Raw genomic sequence first — 15978 nt, 5'->3', positions numbered from 1 at the left:
TTGATAACAGGATTTGCTCAATGAGGTGGATGGGAAACGTAAAAGAGAGGGATGAGGCAAGAATGATTCCCCAGGTTTTTAGTCTTCAACTAGAAGGATAGTTTTTATTGACGAAGGTGAGAGTAAGGAAGGGAGAAGAATTGGCTATTAGATAAACTTGTAAGGCTTCTCAGGCTATCGAGTAGTCTAAATAAATCTTGGGGCCATTAAGAAGTTCACGAAGACCCTAATCATTTATTTCTTGGTTGTATGGGTATTTAATTTGTGATGATTCACTGAGCTGTATATTTTGTTTTGTACACTTTGCTAAGTGCGATTCATATTTAAAAAGAACCACTTTAAAAATGTATTTGAGTGTAGACAATGTTTCATTAGTTTCAGGTGCATGATGGGATACACCTTCTCTATACTTTATGTTGTGCTTACCACAAGTGTAGCTCCCATCTGTCACCATGCATTACTATTACAATGATCACTACTGTATTTCTTATGCTGTGACTTTTATTTTTGTAATTTATTCATTCCCAAAATGGATGCCCGTATCTCCCACTCCCCTGCCCTCTGGCATCCATTAGTTTGTTCTTTGTAGTTGTAAGTCTCATTCCGCTGTTTGCTTGTTTATTCATTTTTCTTATATTCCATATATTAGTGAAATCATATGGTATTTGTCTTTGTCTGACTCATCTCACTTACGTAATACCCTCTAGGTCTATCCCTCTTGTTACGAATAGTAAAATCTCATCTTTTTGTGGCTGTGTAATATTCCATTGTATATATAACACATCTATTTGTCTGTGGATGGACACACAGGTTGCTTCTGTATCTGAACTATTATAAATTATGTTGTGATTATCATAGGAGTGCATATATCTTTTTGAAGGAGTGGTTTTATTTCCTTTGGGTAAATACCCAGTGGAATTATTGGGTCATGTGGTAATTCCATTTTTAATTTTTGAGGAACCTCCATACTGTTCTTCACAGTGACTGTAGCAGTTCACATCCCCAGCTTTTCAAAAAGAAATGGTGAGAGAAGAAAAGAAAATGCCTCCAGAGGAGAGTAGATTCTAATGCCTAGAGACTTTTCCCTGTGCTAAACCTTTGTTCTTTGTCATGCCATCTCTAGTTCAGATTTTTTGTCATCTTTAGCTTAAATCAGAGGTTGGACAACTTTTTCTATAAGGCATCAAATACGAAATATTTTATAGTTTGTAGGCCAAAGTGTCTCCATTGCAACTACTCAACTCTGACATTGTAGCATGAAAACAGCCATAGACAATATGTAAATGAAACTATCCCTGTGCTCTAATAAAACTTTATTTATACACATCGAAATCTGAATTGAGTACAATTTTTACATTTCATAAAATGTTGTTTTTGTGATTTTTTTCAAATGTTTGAAAGTGTAAATGCGATTTTTATGTGTTGGGCTGTACAGAAATAGGCAGGGGACCAAATTTGGCCTGCAGGACATAGTTTGCTGATCATTGGCCTAAACCACTTAAATTATTTTCTAATAAACCCCTATACTCTCATACATGTTCCTTTTAAACTGTCCTCTATGCTGTTTCAGATATATCTTTTTACAATACAAATGTGATCATGCAAGCTGCCTCTATGACAAGCTGAGGTTGCTGAACAGGAGCTGTTCAGACACAGGCTGGGTGAGAGGGTGCAGGCAAGGCCCTCCAGGAAGAGGGGGAAGGGAGGACAGTGCAGACAGAATACAGCATGGCACGTGCAGATAGCCAGCTGCTAGAGGTAGCGTTCATGTGCGGCACTGGGTTAGGGATGGGGTGGAGAAGTTGGCTGCGCTTCTTGCTGGAAGACTTTTTAATGCTACGTAAAGGAAATTGGACTTATTTTTTGTGGTGAGTTGCTGTTCAGGGATTTTAACAAAGAAAATGCATGGTCAGTTTTTCTTTTTTTTATTTCATTCCAGCAAACATCCATTACCCTTAGAAATTAAGGTTTTAAAAAATGATCCTTTTAGTAACTTCGCTTTCAGAGGAAAGAGAAGCAAAATCCAAATTGCAGTAGGTTAAATAATAAATGATGGGTAAATTTTATATGAAGGGCAATAAACACAATTTTGCAGCCCTAAATATGTGTTTGCTTGTTTGTCTATTTATTGGTATACAAGTACCAGTCCAAATAACTGCACATATAAATACCTGCTAGAAAAGTACCACAATGTGGTATGAATACAATGGTTGAGATTCAAGTTAGGAAGACCACTTTTTGCTTCATGGTTACCACCTCGGATTGGAATTTTACTCAGTTATAGAGGTGCCTGGGCGGCTCAGTTGGTTAAATGTCCAACTTCGGAGCAGGTCATGATCTCACGATTCATGAACTTGAGCCCACGTCAGGCTCTGTGCTGCCAGTTCAGACCCTGGAGCCTGTATCAGATTCTGTGTGTCCCTCTCTCTCTCTGCCCCTCCTCTCCTTGCCTTCTGTCCCTCTAAATACATACATACATACATACATACATACATACATAAATAGGGGTGCCTGGGTGGCTCAGTCGGTTGAGCGACCGACTTCGGCTCAGGTCATGATCTCACGGTTTGTGAGTTTGGGCCCCGCGTCGGGCTCTGTGCTGCCAGCTCAAAGCCTGGAGCCTGTTTCAGATTCTGTGTCTCCTCTCTCTCCCTGACCCTCCCCCACTCATGCTCTGTCTCTCTCTGCCTCAGAAATAAATAAACATTAAAAAAAATTATAAAAAAAAATAGTAAATTACTCAGTTACTTAACCTTGGTTTCTACAACTAACAACACGATAATTAAATTTGATGACAGCTTTCTGTAGTTCCTACTAATATCTTCATGTTATTGACTTACAAGAAGTTCGTCTGTTTATAACTTTTATTATATATTTGTACAAATTATATTTTCATATTTTGTTTTCTCATTGGAAAGATACTTTTTGTCACTATGGAACATTTTTGACCCATTGGATATTACCAGTAGAAGTGGAGATGAATCACTGTTACATGCTTCTAATCCTGTTTTTTTTTTTTTTTTTTTTTTCTTATCCTCTGTTCAATTTTAGCCTTGGATCAACCGTGCAGTTCTCTTGTGATGAAGATTATGTCCTACAGGGGGCTAAGAGCATCACTTGTCAGAGGATAGCTGAAGTCTTTGCTGCTTGGAGTGATCACCGCCCTGTATGTAAAGGTAAAGAAAAATCTTTAAATCAAAATGCTCTCTTCACAACATTTTAATAGTTTGAACTTTATTCCACCGAGTATAAGTTTCAATTAAATCTTTAAGGTGTAATGCAGTCTTTAAGGAAGTACTTAACTCATGTATTTAGCAATAGTTGTTGAAAACCTCTAATATGTGAAGCACTGTGTTAGGTTCCCAAGGAGTACCCAATGTAATAATTGGAGTAATATGCAATATAAGACACTGATGACTTTGTTGGCTTTATTTTAAGAAGAAATTACCTTGTGTAGAGATTGATAGGGCCTGATTTTTTAACCACAGTTTTATGTCTGTTTGTATGCTTTGCCATTTTAATTGCATTTGTCTCCAGTAAGCAGCGATACTGGTGTCGGTGGAGATAGAACACAGTTCTGTGATTCGTTAATTTAATCTAAGACAAATCCATGTGGACCCTCTGGCTTCCCATATTACCAGTAACTGCAGATAAGATTTATTACCACCACCTTCTTCAAATTAAATATTTCTATATGAATTAAATACACTCCCGTTTACTAAAATTTATTCAGCTGTGTTTGAAAGTGAACACCTCATCCTACTGGCAGTCGTGATTGCTCCTTTGTTGTTGTTGTTATTTTTTACTAATTGCATCCCTGCATATTTCAGTGTCCTAGTACTCAAAATTTCATTAGGCTTTCTTCACCCTCGGGGAACATTTTCACTGAGTCAACACACTGTAGATTCCCCTCAGGTGTCATAAGGGTGTTATCAGGGGAATAGAGAAGGGGCATATTTGAGAGCTACCATAAAGGAAAAAAGACAAAAGTATTTGACAACTGGCTGGATTTGGAAGGAGAAATTAACAAGAAAGAGTCAAAGATGATGTTCAAGTCCATGAGACCAGAAAAACCTCATGCTGTTAATAAGTACGAAGAAACTGAAAAATGGAGTTTTATGGAAAATTATCCACAGTTACTGCAATATTGTGATCATTGGCACCACTTGTAGGCACTTTGTGCTGGGCATAGAGCTAACCACCATATATACTATGTCTTATTTAATCCTCAAAACAAACCAATGGAGACATTATTATCTCCATTTTAGAAATGAAGAAGGTAAGGCCTAAAGAGATACAGTCACTTTCCCGAGCTCAAATACTTGGAAAATATTTTTCCTTAAGTCCTTAAGTCTATAAGTCCTTAAGACTTATAGAATGGAGAGAAAAGCCAGATTTCAGAACTTTATTGATGGAATAGAAAATGATAAAATGGAAGCAACAAATAGATTCCACTCACTTGGCAATGGCAATGGCAAAGAAGAAGAGAGAATCTAGATGTTTTACAGATTTGAGTAAATTTTTTCTGTTATAGGTAGATGATTATTCATAACCTATCTCATTTGCAAAGGCTTTCAAAGTGACATATAGTGTGATAACATTAAAAGTAAAGTTAAACGGAGATGATACAATAAGGCAAAATAGTTTCATGATCCTAAACAAAAGTTTACATACAAGTGGGTAGACGACTGTTAAGAATGGTTTACATGTAAGACTTAAATATGGTGGCTGCCAAACAATGGGGAAAATGACCATTTTACACAAAAACCATTGTCTATAAAATACAAGCATAGCAATGAAACAGAAAAAGCAAACTTTTTCCTGGCTTTGAGGTCTGAAATGCCTTGCATTGTTTTTTATAAAGTAGACACTGAATAATAGGCATTGTGGGAATAACTTTCATCAATGTTCTGGCAATGACTAGAACAGTAAACTGTATAAGGTTGATTTTTTATGGTGTCCTCCACTCAAGATAAATTACAGTTATAAAGGACAATGTAGTGAAAATCATGGTTTCAAAGAGTGTGATCCAAGTATCTTGCTTCAGTTTTACATAAATTAGATGTGTGAACTTTCTGATGGCAATAAAGAATAGAAAAAATAGAGGGTAGATTTAGAAAAAAAAGAATAATGGTAATGCAGAAACAAAATCTCACACAAGAGAAGTTACAGCCAGATCATTGAATTTAAGGTCTACGTAAAGTAAGATGAAGACTATAAACCATCTTTTTTCATTCAAGACTCTCATTTCAATAAAAAGAATGAATCATATTTATTACAATTGTAAATTGTTCAAAGGCAGTAATAATGTTACATTATTCTTTTATTCTTCACAAACCCTATGGAACAAAGAGCAGCTCTGTAGTGACCTATATCTCAAGAAATACTTGTTGAAAATTAATGCATGATTATTTTTCTTTGATTCCAAGATGCAGGAGCCAGGAGCTATAAATGTGCATGTTCAACATTCGTATAGTGATATTATTTCATCTAAATTTTACATCTTTTCTGCAGATACTAATCATTTATACATAGCTTTTTTTCATTCCTTGCATGCAGGCATATGTGTGTATGGTTTATAAAGTACATTTGGCTATTAGAAATTACTGGCTGTGGTGCTAGAAACAGTAATGGAAGGAACATGCTGAAATAGTAATTGAAGTTTTAAAATGACTATCCACAGTGAGTCGGAACAAAGAATAGTTTTCATGTCTCATGGGTGCTTGGACAGAATAAATATGCTTTTTTCCAGACAGCAGCATAAATAGCAGTATCAGTGCACTGCACCTTTGAGGGGTTATTAATATAGCTGCCGTCTATGTATTGCATGGTTGAGCAATCAAGAAATGGTGATTTTCAAGAGACTGAAAGTTCACACAAATAGCAAATTATGAATTAAAAGAAAAGGAGCAATTTACAAATTAATATTAATGGATTTTACACCAACTCAGACAATAATTTTATTCCCTAAATGGGATATGTGTATGAGATATTTACCAGTTTACAGTTATGGAGACAATTATTCTTTGTTGGATATGCAGTAGATTTCTAAAAACTGGAGTTTATGCAAATAATCAGACTTATGCACTTGACTGATATATAGAATGTTTATTTTAGATATTCATGATATTCAAATAAACACCATTTGTTTGAAAATTGATAGTTTGTTAACTAGGAAATATGTAGGATAGTTAATATTTCTAGATCAGACAAAGCTGTCGACTAATTTTCAAACAATATTTGGACAGTCCAAATAACCAGTCAAAGCACAAGGGCATTAACCACTCATGAGAGTAATGTAAAATGTGGCTAAGGAAAGATTAGAAAAGAAGGCAAAAGAAATACAAGAGTATTGGAAATGGGTAAAATCAGAAAGTCATCTTTTAATTCCTTTATTCAATTAATTATTCAATCATTTGCATAAGTAGTGATTAATATACTTATTTATTTCGGATTCCACAAACATTAACGAACATTAGTAAGGATCCCAAATTAAATATGTGGGATACACAGTATGTGATGGTTTTAATTATTTTATATTGAAATGCAAAACTAAAAATATATGGTAGAGTATGTTGTTTACAAGAGAGGTACAAATTCTCTGCAGAATTCAGGTGAGGAAGATTATTCCCATGTTTGGAGACTGTCAGGCCTTAAGATAGAAGAGCAGGACTTGGAAGTTGTTTTGAATTTCAACATAGGAAGTTGGAAAGCATTCCAAATATAGAGGGTATGTCATGAGCAAAATCACAAAGTGAATCGGTGTATCTGTGGAACAAGATGGGGGAGGATGGGCATTCCAGTTTGGTTAGGTATATGAAGGAATATGAAGTGAGGTCAAATTAGAGGGGTTGTATAACTCCTCCTTTAAGTGTTTTTGGAAGCACCCTAAACCATTCTGTAGTATATATATATACTGCAGGTAACTCCTATCTTTCCATTTGGACTATAACTTACCATACACAGTGTTAGCACACTAGTCCCATCAAAATCTCAGATTTGTTATGTCCCACTACTTTTCAGTGGCCCCATTTTATTTCTCAATTTCGTACTGTGAGCCAGTAAAATGAGACAATCAAGAATATGAACGCAGGGATGAGACTTCAAATCTTCTTCGATCTTCTACTTAAGTAATATACTCTCGTCATTAATTATCAGATTTCTTATCTTGAAGTAGAGTTCCAATACATCAGGATCTACTCCATCTAGAGGTAAGAATTTGTGTGAGGACAGGGCGCCTGGGTGGATCAGTCAGTTAAGTATCTAACTTTTGAGTTTGGCTCAGGTCATGGTCTCACGGTTCGTGAATTTGAACTCCAAGTCCGGCTCTGTGCTGATGGCGCAGAGCCTGATTGGGATTCTTTCTCTCTCTCTCTCTCTCTCTCTCTCTCTCTCTCTCTCTCTCTCAAAATAAGTAAATAAACTTAATAAAGAAAAGAATTTGTGTGAGGATGGAATAAGGTACTCCATTTAAAACAGCGAGTATATGGGCTGAAACACACTAATGGATGGAAGTGCTGGGTGGAGCACTGCCCCTAATGGTTATCTCATCTGACTTCCAAAACAATCCATGAGCTGTCTCCATGCAGTTGTTTCATTAACTCTCACCAGCAATTTATCCCAGCATCTCAATAGTGAACACAGTCACTGTCCTAATTTTCATATATGTGTGACTTGACCTGAATGGAAGAAAACCTAGTAACCATACACTGCTCACCTTTCAAAGTCTTAAATCACCTTTCACCTCCTCCAAAACTTCTTTCCTATTTCAATTATCCATGACCCCCCCCGCCACACGCACACTTCTTTAACCTTACTTCACATTTTCTATCTTTACCACACAATTTAGCATTGAATTCTATTCTCTTTGGCAGTGGTTCCTCACCATTTTATGGGCAATAGACTTGATCCTTCAACCAAAACCACCTCAGAAAGAACAAAATAATCAACACATCTAAAGCACTTGATTTTCATTGGATTTCCTTTTGACTATTGCCAAAAAAAGGACAGTTATCTATATGGTTTATCCATATATTACCTTTGATTAGAGGGAAGGATCATAATGGGGTGCTTGGGTGGCTCAGTCAGTTGAGTGTCTGACTCTTGATCTCAGCTCAGGTCATGATCTCATTGTTTGGGAGTTTGAGCCCCAAGTCGGGCTCTGCACTGGCAGTTTGGAGCCTGCTTGGGATTCTCTCTCTCTCCCTCTCTCTCTGTGCCGCCCCTGCTCATGTGCACATACTCTTTCTAAAAATAAATAAATAAACTTAAAAAAAATTAGAAGGATTATAATGAGATTCTATTCCTTTGTTCATATACAAAGTGAAAATGGGTATTGCAGTTTATTTGGTAGATAATCACTGGCCAAACCTAAGGGTTATAACCCTAATTAATGAATATTTATTAAGGGCTTTGGGGTCTTACAGTTTCCAAAATTCTTTCACATATGTTTTAGGCTCCTTCTCGTGTTTTGTTCTTCTTCACAATGTTTACCACAGTGACCATTATGCCTATATTTTTGTGCGTATGATAGTTGCTAAATAAGCATTTTGAATAAATATTGTGGAGAGACTTAATTATAACAGACATTTTTAAAAGATAGTAATGTGCTGATATTAACCACAGAAAGTTGCCCTGGAAGAAGGCTTCCTGTTATGCAAAAGCAATTAGAAAATTTTGCCCAAGAGCAAACCAGAACCTGCTGAAATTTATCAACCAGAAACACATATAGCAGGTGTTTGTCTGTAGCTGTTATTGATGCCTTCTTAGTTTCATGGAATAATGTTACAGATGAGATGATGCATAATAAGGGTGATATTAGCAATTAATAGAGTGACATATGGTGAAGAAGATAGACAGATGGTTTAGATATGGGTATTTATCATACATTCATGTTTTTTTGATGGTCTTTTTTCCGTTAAAAATAATAGTTTGAAATGTATTATATAATTTTGATAAGGAAATAAATTTTACTGCCAATGAATATATTTTAATGACAAGATGTCATTTACATATTATGTGCCGCAGATGATAGTGATGCATTTATGTATATAATTTAAAATTCAAAACTACCCGAACAATTAGAAATTTTGCATTTCAATAGCGCCCTTCCAACAATTGTTCAGAAATACATTCCGCACATCTTGCCTACCTCACAAACTTATTAGGAAAATATGCAAATAGTTAGCAAATAAATGATCCTGTTTTGGTATATAGTAGTGGAGAGGGATCTCCACAGTTATCAGTGAGAACTTTCTATTTCCACCCTGCCTTTTCCTGGGTATAGGACCTTGCTTATCTTGCTTAATGTTTCCTGGGCTTCCATTTGCTTTGCTGGTGATTACTCTGAACTTCTTCCAGTTGTAAATTCTAAAAATTCATAAGTACATTTAGTGCTTTCTAGACTTTAGAACATGGTAAGGTTATTCTTAGTTTTTCAATTTTTAAAAATAGGCTTTGGTTTTTAGAGCAGTTTTAGGTTCAAAACAAATTTGAGTGGAACGTACAGAGTTCTCCTATATCCTCTGCTCCCACTTGGCCCAGAGTGGTACATCTGTTACAATCAATGAACTGACACTACCTTATCATTATGCTAAGATTATTCTTAGTTAAATGTTTGTCTTGGTCTTCTAGGGCAGCTACAGCAAAATACCATAAACTGAATGTCTTATAAACTACAAATATTTATTTCACAGTTCTAGAGACTTTGAAGTGCTGGACGATGTCTGCTGGGTACCAGCTTCCTTATTGTAGCCTTCAGACTGTAACTTCACATGATGAAAAGGGTGAGGGATCTCTCTGGAATCTGTTTTGTAAGATCACTAATCCCATTCCTGAAGGCTGTGCCTTTACCACTTAATCATCTCCCAAAGTCTCCACCTCCTAATATTATCACTTTAGGGGTCAGGATTCAACATATAAAGTATACGGAGAGGGTACAAATAGTCCATAGCAATGTTTTCCTTTAGTGGTGGTCTAGTGTCTAGTGGTCTAGTGTCTGTCTTAGTTCCTGGCACAAAGCGGGCAATAACAACAACAACAGCTACAACAACAACAGCGACAACAACGATACTATATGATAAACTATTGCTAACGGAAGAGTACTATTCTTTATTGCACTGTTTTAGGTAGCAGTTTAAAAACAGATCAATGTTACTTTTACTTCGTGCCAAAACTGTGATTATCAGTCATCAAACTGCTTCAAAGTAGTTTAGATTCTGTGAATCTTTTATGCCTCATTTACTATTAAAGATATAATTTCATATTAACTTAAAGGAGTATTTATATTCATACGTTTCTTACTATTTTCATTTTCAATGATGTGTCCTTAGAAAAGTAAAGTTGATTGTAATGTGATTCTTGATCCTGTTATCTTCTCACGATTATAGTTTTGAGAGTTTTCAAATGGAAAATAATATATTAATTATTAAAGCTAGTAACAATTTTTGGTGAGTTGGGAGAGAAAATAAACAGGAAACAACTCTTTTATTTTTGGCACATATAATTTTAAAGCCCTGAGGATCTGAACATTAATGGGGATGAAATGGACTGTGTGATGAACAAAGCTCAAATGACTAAGGAAATAAAAATAATAACCTGATAAACAATGGATGTTTTAGCTGAACAGCCAAGGAAACACCTGAAATGTGTTATCTTTATGAAAGCATGAACAAACTGAAAACTAATGAAATCATCACAGGAATACAAAATTTGCAAGAGAAACTACTTGTTTGAAAGGAAATTTCAAAGAATTGTTAAAATGAAATGACTTTTTTGTGTGTGTTTGTAGTAAATCTGTGACATTCCTCAAAATTCCCCTGTAATGCAGAAAGCCTTATTTTCTGTGTTTGTTGACAGGATGTGCTATTATACTGGAAGACCTATTCTGACTTAATACCCTTTCCGATAATTCTGATCACCTTAAAAGATGGGCGAAGTAAAGATGTTGGAGTGAGGGCCTTCCATCTTGAGATCTTCTATAGTGCAAACTCACTTTTGTCTTAAAATAGCAGGATACCTACTTCTGTGCCGGAGAGTTTGCAGAGAAAATGATCGTAGAGGGATCACTAGAACGTCTGACACTTTTTCTGTGCACTCAAAGAAGAGAATTGTACCATGCAAAGTAAAAGATGTAAGATGAAATGAAAAATGTGAGGACCCGGGAAAGACACAGACACAGACAGGAAACAAAAGGCATAGGCAAGATATATAGACACATGATTGATGAGAAGGGGACATTTTTTGATATTTAAATTGAATGTATTTGAAATTTAAAGAATCATGGATTTTATCCTTGATATGAATATGGAGAATTTATCATATTTGGACAGATCTTTCCTTATATTAAGGTGTAAACTATGTTCGGCTGCTTAGCTAGTCTGACACAAGATTTTCTGCATCTAGGTATATAGCAACAGCATCTCCAATCACTAGCCAGGCGTGGCACCTGGCTGACATCTTCACAAATACTTGAATGAATGAATGAATGAATGTTTCTCACTCTGCTAGACACAACATAAGAAACACAGAATAGAACTGAACAAATCACATCCTCGAGGAATTTCCAATCTCGTTGAAAACAGTACATTCGAAATGAAACAACCAGAGAACATCCCTAAAGCAACAGAGGCATGGTTGCACAGACAACGTTTATGTCATAAAGATAATTCAAAACAAAGGTAGGACAGAAGACAGAAATGAGAATGTTAACCTTTGGGAAAAAAATTCCATAGACCATGAAAATCTCACTTTCTCTTTTAATTGAATATTACTGTATATTTCTAATTTGGGAAATCATTCATTTTTAGCAGCATTGATATTTGTTAAGTAAAATTTATTAGGTAAATTTGCTACCTAAAGTTTATTTGTTACCTAAAATTTATTAGATAAAAGGAGAAACAAGATGAACTAGAAATTATCTTGGTCTCAAGATCAGTTCTCTACTTTATGGGAAGAACACAGTAGAAATGAGTGCATTGCCATACATCCCAGTAACAGACACTGCCGATAAATGAACACAGTGCTTTCAACTCAGTGAGCATAAAACAACCACTCTGCCTAGAAGAGTCCAGAAAATTTAATAAAAAAATGAATAGGGACTTAAGAAGGAGAGGCAGACAGACAGATTTACAAGTTGAAGAATGGAAAAATATATAAGACAAAGAAAACTATACATAAAGTATCAGGGTTGTGAAAGAGACCTATATTAGAAAGAGAGCAAGACACTGATGGATTATGGCAGGGCATAAATTTATTGATGGTGGGAAAAATGGAGATCTATTGGTTAGACACATGGATCTTATATGCTATATAAGATCTTGTGAAGTGTCTTGTATGCCAGTGACAAAGTAAATATTGGGTTTTATCTTGGATTCATAAAGAGGAAGCATTTTTGCTTCTAATTTTCTAAAAAAGGATTATTTATTAATTTAATGTGTTGAACAATTGTTTATTTAGTGATAATTATGTGCCAGTCAGACACTGGGGTAGGTACTAGGGATAAAAAGATAACTAGCGGAAAATCACTACTTACAATGAACTTATTCTTAATGGTGGGGGGCAAGAGAAGATCCCAAAGTTAATATACCATTACAATAATCTATCATTAACTCGATACTACAGCTATATAAAAGGTGTTCTGGGAGTTGACAGAGAAGGCTTCCAACAAGAGGAGGACACTGAGCTGGACCTTGAAGACACAGTAGACAAGACCAATGCAACAGTAGTGGATATGAACGGTACACCAGATAAAACCACATAAGAAAAGGCACAAGATAACAAGCTAATATGTTATAGAAAATGGAATATGAATGGAGAGAGGTAACACTGAAGGTAGGGTGTCCAGTTTGACTTTCAATTAAGTCAGTGATAAGAGAAATGCAGAGAAAGGATTAGAAAAGAAGTAGATTGGAGGTGACACCAATATATAAGGGATAGGAGGAGGAAGTTGAGTCCATGAAAGAGACTAAAAAAGAAGCAGCTGGAAGCAGAGATGGATAACAGGAGAGAATGGTGTTATGACACCACAGTGAGGAGAGATTTTATAAATGAAGTGTGGTCAACATTTTTAAATTCTGCAGTGTGAGGAATAAAAAAAAGCCTCATTGAGTTCAACCAAGAGGATACCAGTGATCTTGGTAAAAACCATTTTCATTGGAATCGTTGATGTGGAAGACACATGGCTATAGTTGAAGAGTAATGAGGTGAGAAAATTGAGGCATAAAGTGAAAAGCAGAAACTTGGCTGTGAGGCAAAGGCAAGAGCTAGGTTCATGGAGAGGAGCATGCAATCTGGGGAAGGTTGTTTTTAAAATATACGAGGTTTAGGGGCACCTGGGTGGCTCAGTCAGTTAAGCATCCAATTCGGCTCAGGTCATGATCTTGTGGTTCGTGATTCCATGCCCCACATTCAGCTCAGTGCTGACAGTCTGGAGCCTGCTTGGGATTCTCTGTCCCTCTCTCTGCCCCTCCCTCACTTAAGTTCTCTCTCTCTCTCTCTCTCTCTCTCTCTCAAATAAGTAAACTTTACAAGAAAAAAGAAAAAAAGGAAAAAAAAAGAGAAAAGAAAAAGGTATGAGGTTTCAGTAATGAGTACCTTGCTCTGGCATGTGTGAGAGGTTGAAGACGTTGGTGAGAGCTGGGCCAACTGGAAGAGACAGTTCCCCAATATGAAGGGTCTGGGATTCAGAATAGAGGGGATAACATTAAACTTGGAGAGGAGTTAACACACACCCTCCTCTCAGGTAGGAGACCATGAGGAAGGAACCAGTGAAGCCGTAGATAAGTGTACAGGTGGGAAACAAAAGAAGGCATCATTCTCAAATGGTGCTCTTCCTCTTCCCTCATTTTTCTTTTTTTCTGTAAAGTGGGTGAAGTTATCTAAGGAGAAGAAGAAATCCAGCAGTTCTGTGATTAAGCAGGATGGAACCGAAGGTGAAATTGATAGGCAGAGAGAGCTGGGGGAAGTCACCAAGCAGTCAGCCTCTGAGAAACAGGATCATATCCTGAGGGTTCCATTTAGGCCAGTGGTCCTCATCCCTGGCTGTGCATTACAATCACCCTGAGAGCTTTTGAAATAAAAACCTATGCCTGGGTCCCAACCCACATCAATGAAATCATACTCTCTGGAGGAGAGATAATTCAGTTTCTGTATCCCCTCTGAGATATACTGGTCAGTTTAATTGTATTGAGGATTCAGAAAACAGCTTGAAATGATATTCTGTTTCCTTAGAGAGTCTCTCCCTCATTCCCGAGGACTCCTGTACTCACTGGCAGGCTGCTTGGAACATTTAGTTACACATATCGTATTCCTGTTCTACAGACTGGCAAAGTGGAAGTCTGATGCATTCAGCTCACCAAGGCAGAGCAGCAGCTCACAACGTCCTCTTCTTACTGGACACATGCAGATACGAGAGCTATATAAATTTGCATGTTAACTGTCAAAAATGGACTCATTTTCATACTTATCATGTATTACCAGCTGGAAATGGCACCGATTTACTTTTGAGATAAGTGTTTCTTGGGAAGAAATGAAATGGGGTCACAACTGAATGAGCTGCACTTCATTTGCACTCCTGCCATCCATTTATTTCCAAGAGCTTTACCTTATTTATTCTGAGGGAACAAGACAAGGCAAATGTAGGTTTGTAGCATGGAAATCATTTTGACAAGAAAATTAAATAACTATGACTTTACGAAACATGAATTCTTTTCAAAGTTGGTCATAAGTGCCAACGTTTCAACATATGCATTACTTTTCCACCTCTTTTCCTTGTTGTCTTTGATAATCCGATTCGTGCAGCATTTGCTTTACTGGCTTATTATTTTAGATATTTTATTTAAAAAAATACTATTTCAAATTCCGCATTTCTTTTTTATAGTTAAGGTCAATATTTATGACTTTCTTGCTGAGTGCTGTTTTGCTACAAAACTCTTCTTAGTTCTTGCACAAGTTAAAAAAAAAAGGCATCTTGGATGATTTCATGATGCTCTAAACCTATTTAAAGCTAACAAAAGTTCATGGTTCATTTTCTTGGCCTTGGGTAAACTTCTCCTTCAACTTTTGAAGGATAAATATTCATTCATGTTTAGCAGGACCTGCAGTTATATTTTATTCTGAAAATAAATACTTAGGGTATTATGATATTGTTACATTTAAGCACCATTAACACATCTCACATATAGATATTTCCACCAAATTCTAAGGGGAAAGGAAAAGCCAACAAAATGTTTAGATATAAAAAACAAAAAAGCAAAAGAAATGAGAAGCATCTTACTGCTTTTTTAAATCTGCTTCCTCAAGGATCAAATGTGGCTTTCTATAAGACTATTGGGAATGCTTTCTGAAAACCTTCTCATTTACCATTGTTTACATTTACCATTGTTTTACATTTAAAACCTTTTTGTTTGTGAGCATAATTCATTCCAGAAACATGCTTGTAATCCAAAGCACTTGTATTTCGAAGCAAATTTCCAGAACCATTGGCTCAGTTGTGACCATGTGAGTTTCAGCATCTCATACTACTCATATTGCAAGGCATTGCTTGTTTATCAAGTTAAAATTTATTAGAAATGTTTGCTTATCTTGCAGAACACTCGCAGAACAAGTTACTCTCAATCCAAGGTTTTACTGTATTTTGTCCTTTTCTGCATAAAATTTCTTTCCAATTTATGCAAGGATGGCATATGGTATTTTTCTTAGCTATTTAGAGTATTTTAAAAAGAAAATTAAGTCATAAAGACCGTGTTGTTAAAAAATGTTTTGTGAGGTCTTCACAAAAGGACTCTAGTTGTTTTCCATTTTCATGACCATAAAAATATTTATTATTTAAATACAGCAGCATTCATTCTGAGCCATGAACACCAAAGCCACATTTGGCTTTTTATTTTCATGGGCTTTTAATTATTTTGTCTGTTAGGAAGTAATGACAGGATTGGCTGATGTGAACATGCCCTCTGCCCCTGGTACAGCTTAACTGCC

The 15978-nt window shown here is 36.1% G+C and overlaps 1 protein-coding gene across 3 annotated transcripts in view; it reads left to right on the top strand.

Annotated features, from left to right (window-relative positions):
* Positions 1-15978, top strand: part of CSMD3 (CUB and Sushi multiple domains 3) — a 1240952-nt gene that overhangs the window by 571132 nt on the left and 653842 nt on the right. For all 3 annotated transcript variants that reach the window (XM_042923788.1, XM_042923787.1, XM_042923786.1), the window contains one exon: positions 3052-3176. In XM_042923788.1, coding sequence (XP_042779722.1) covers positions 3052-3176 — 125 coding nt within the window. The remainder of the gene's footprint in view (positions 1-3051; positions 3177-15978) is intronic.

Source organism: Panthera leo, chromosome F2, assembly GCF_018350215.1.
Source record: "Panthera leo isolate Ple1 chromosome F2, P.leo_Ple1_pat1.1, whole genome shotgun sequence".
NCBI classification, from domain to species: domain Eukaryota; kingdom Metazoa; phylum Chordata; class Mammalia; order Carnivora; family Felidae; genus Panthera; species Panthera leo.
The sequence above is the reverse complement of the archived record's forward strand: the minus strand, read 5'-3'. Positions and strand labels throughout refer to the sequence as shown.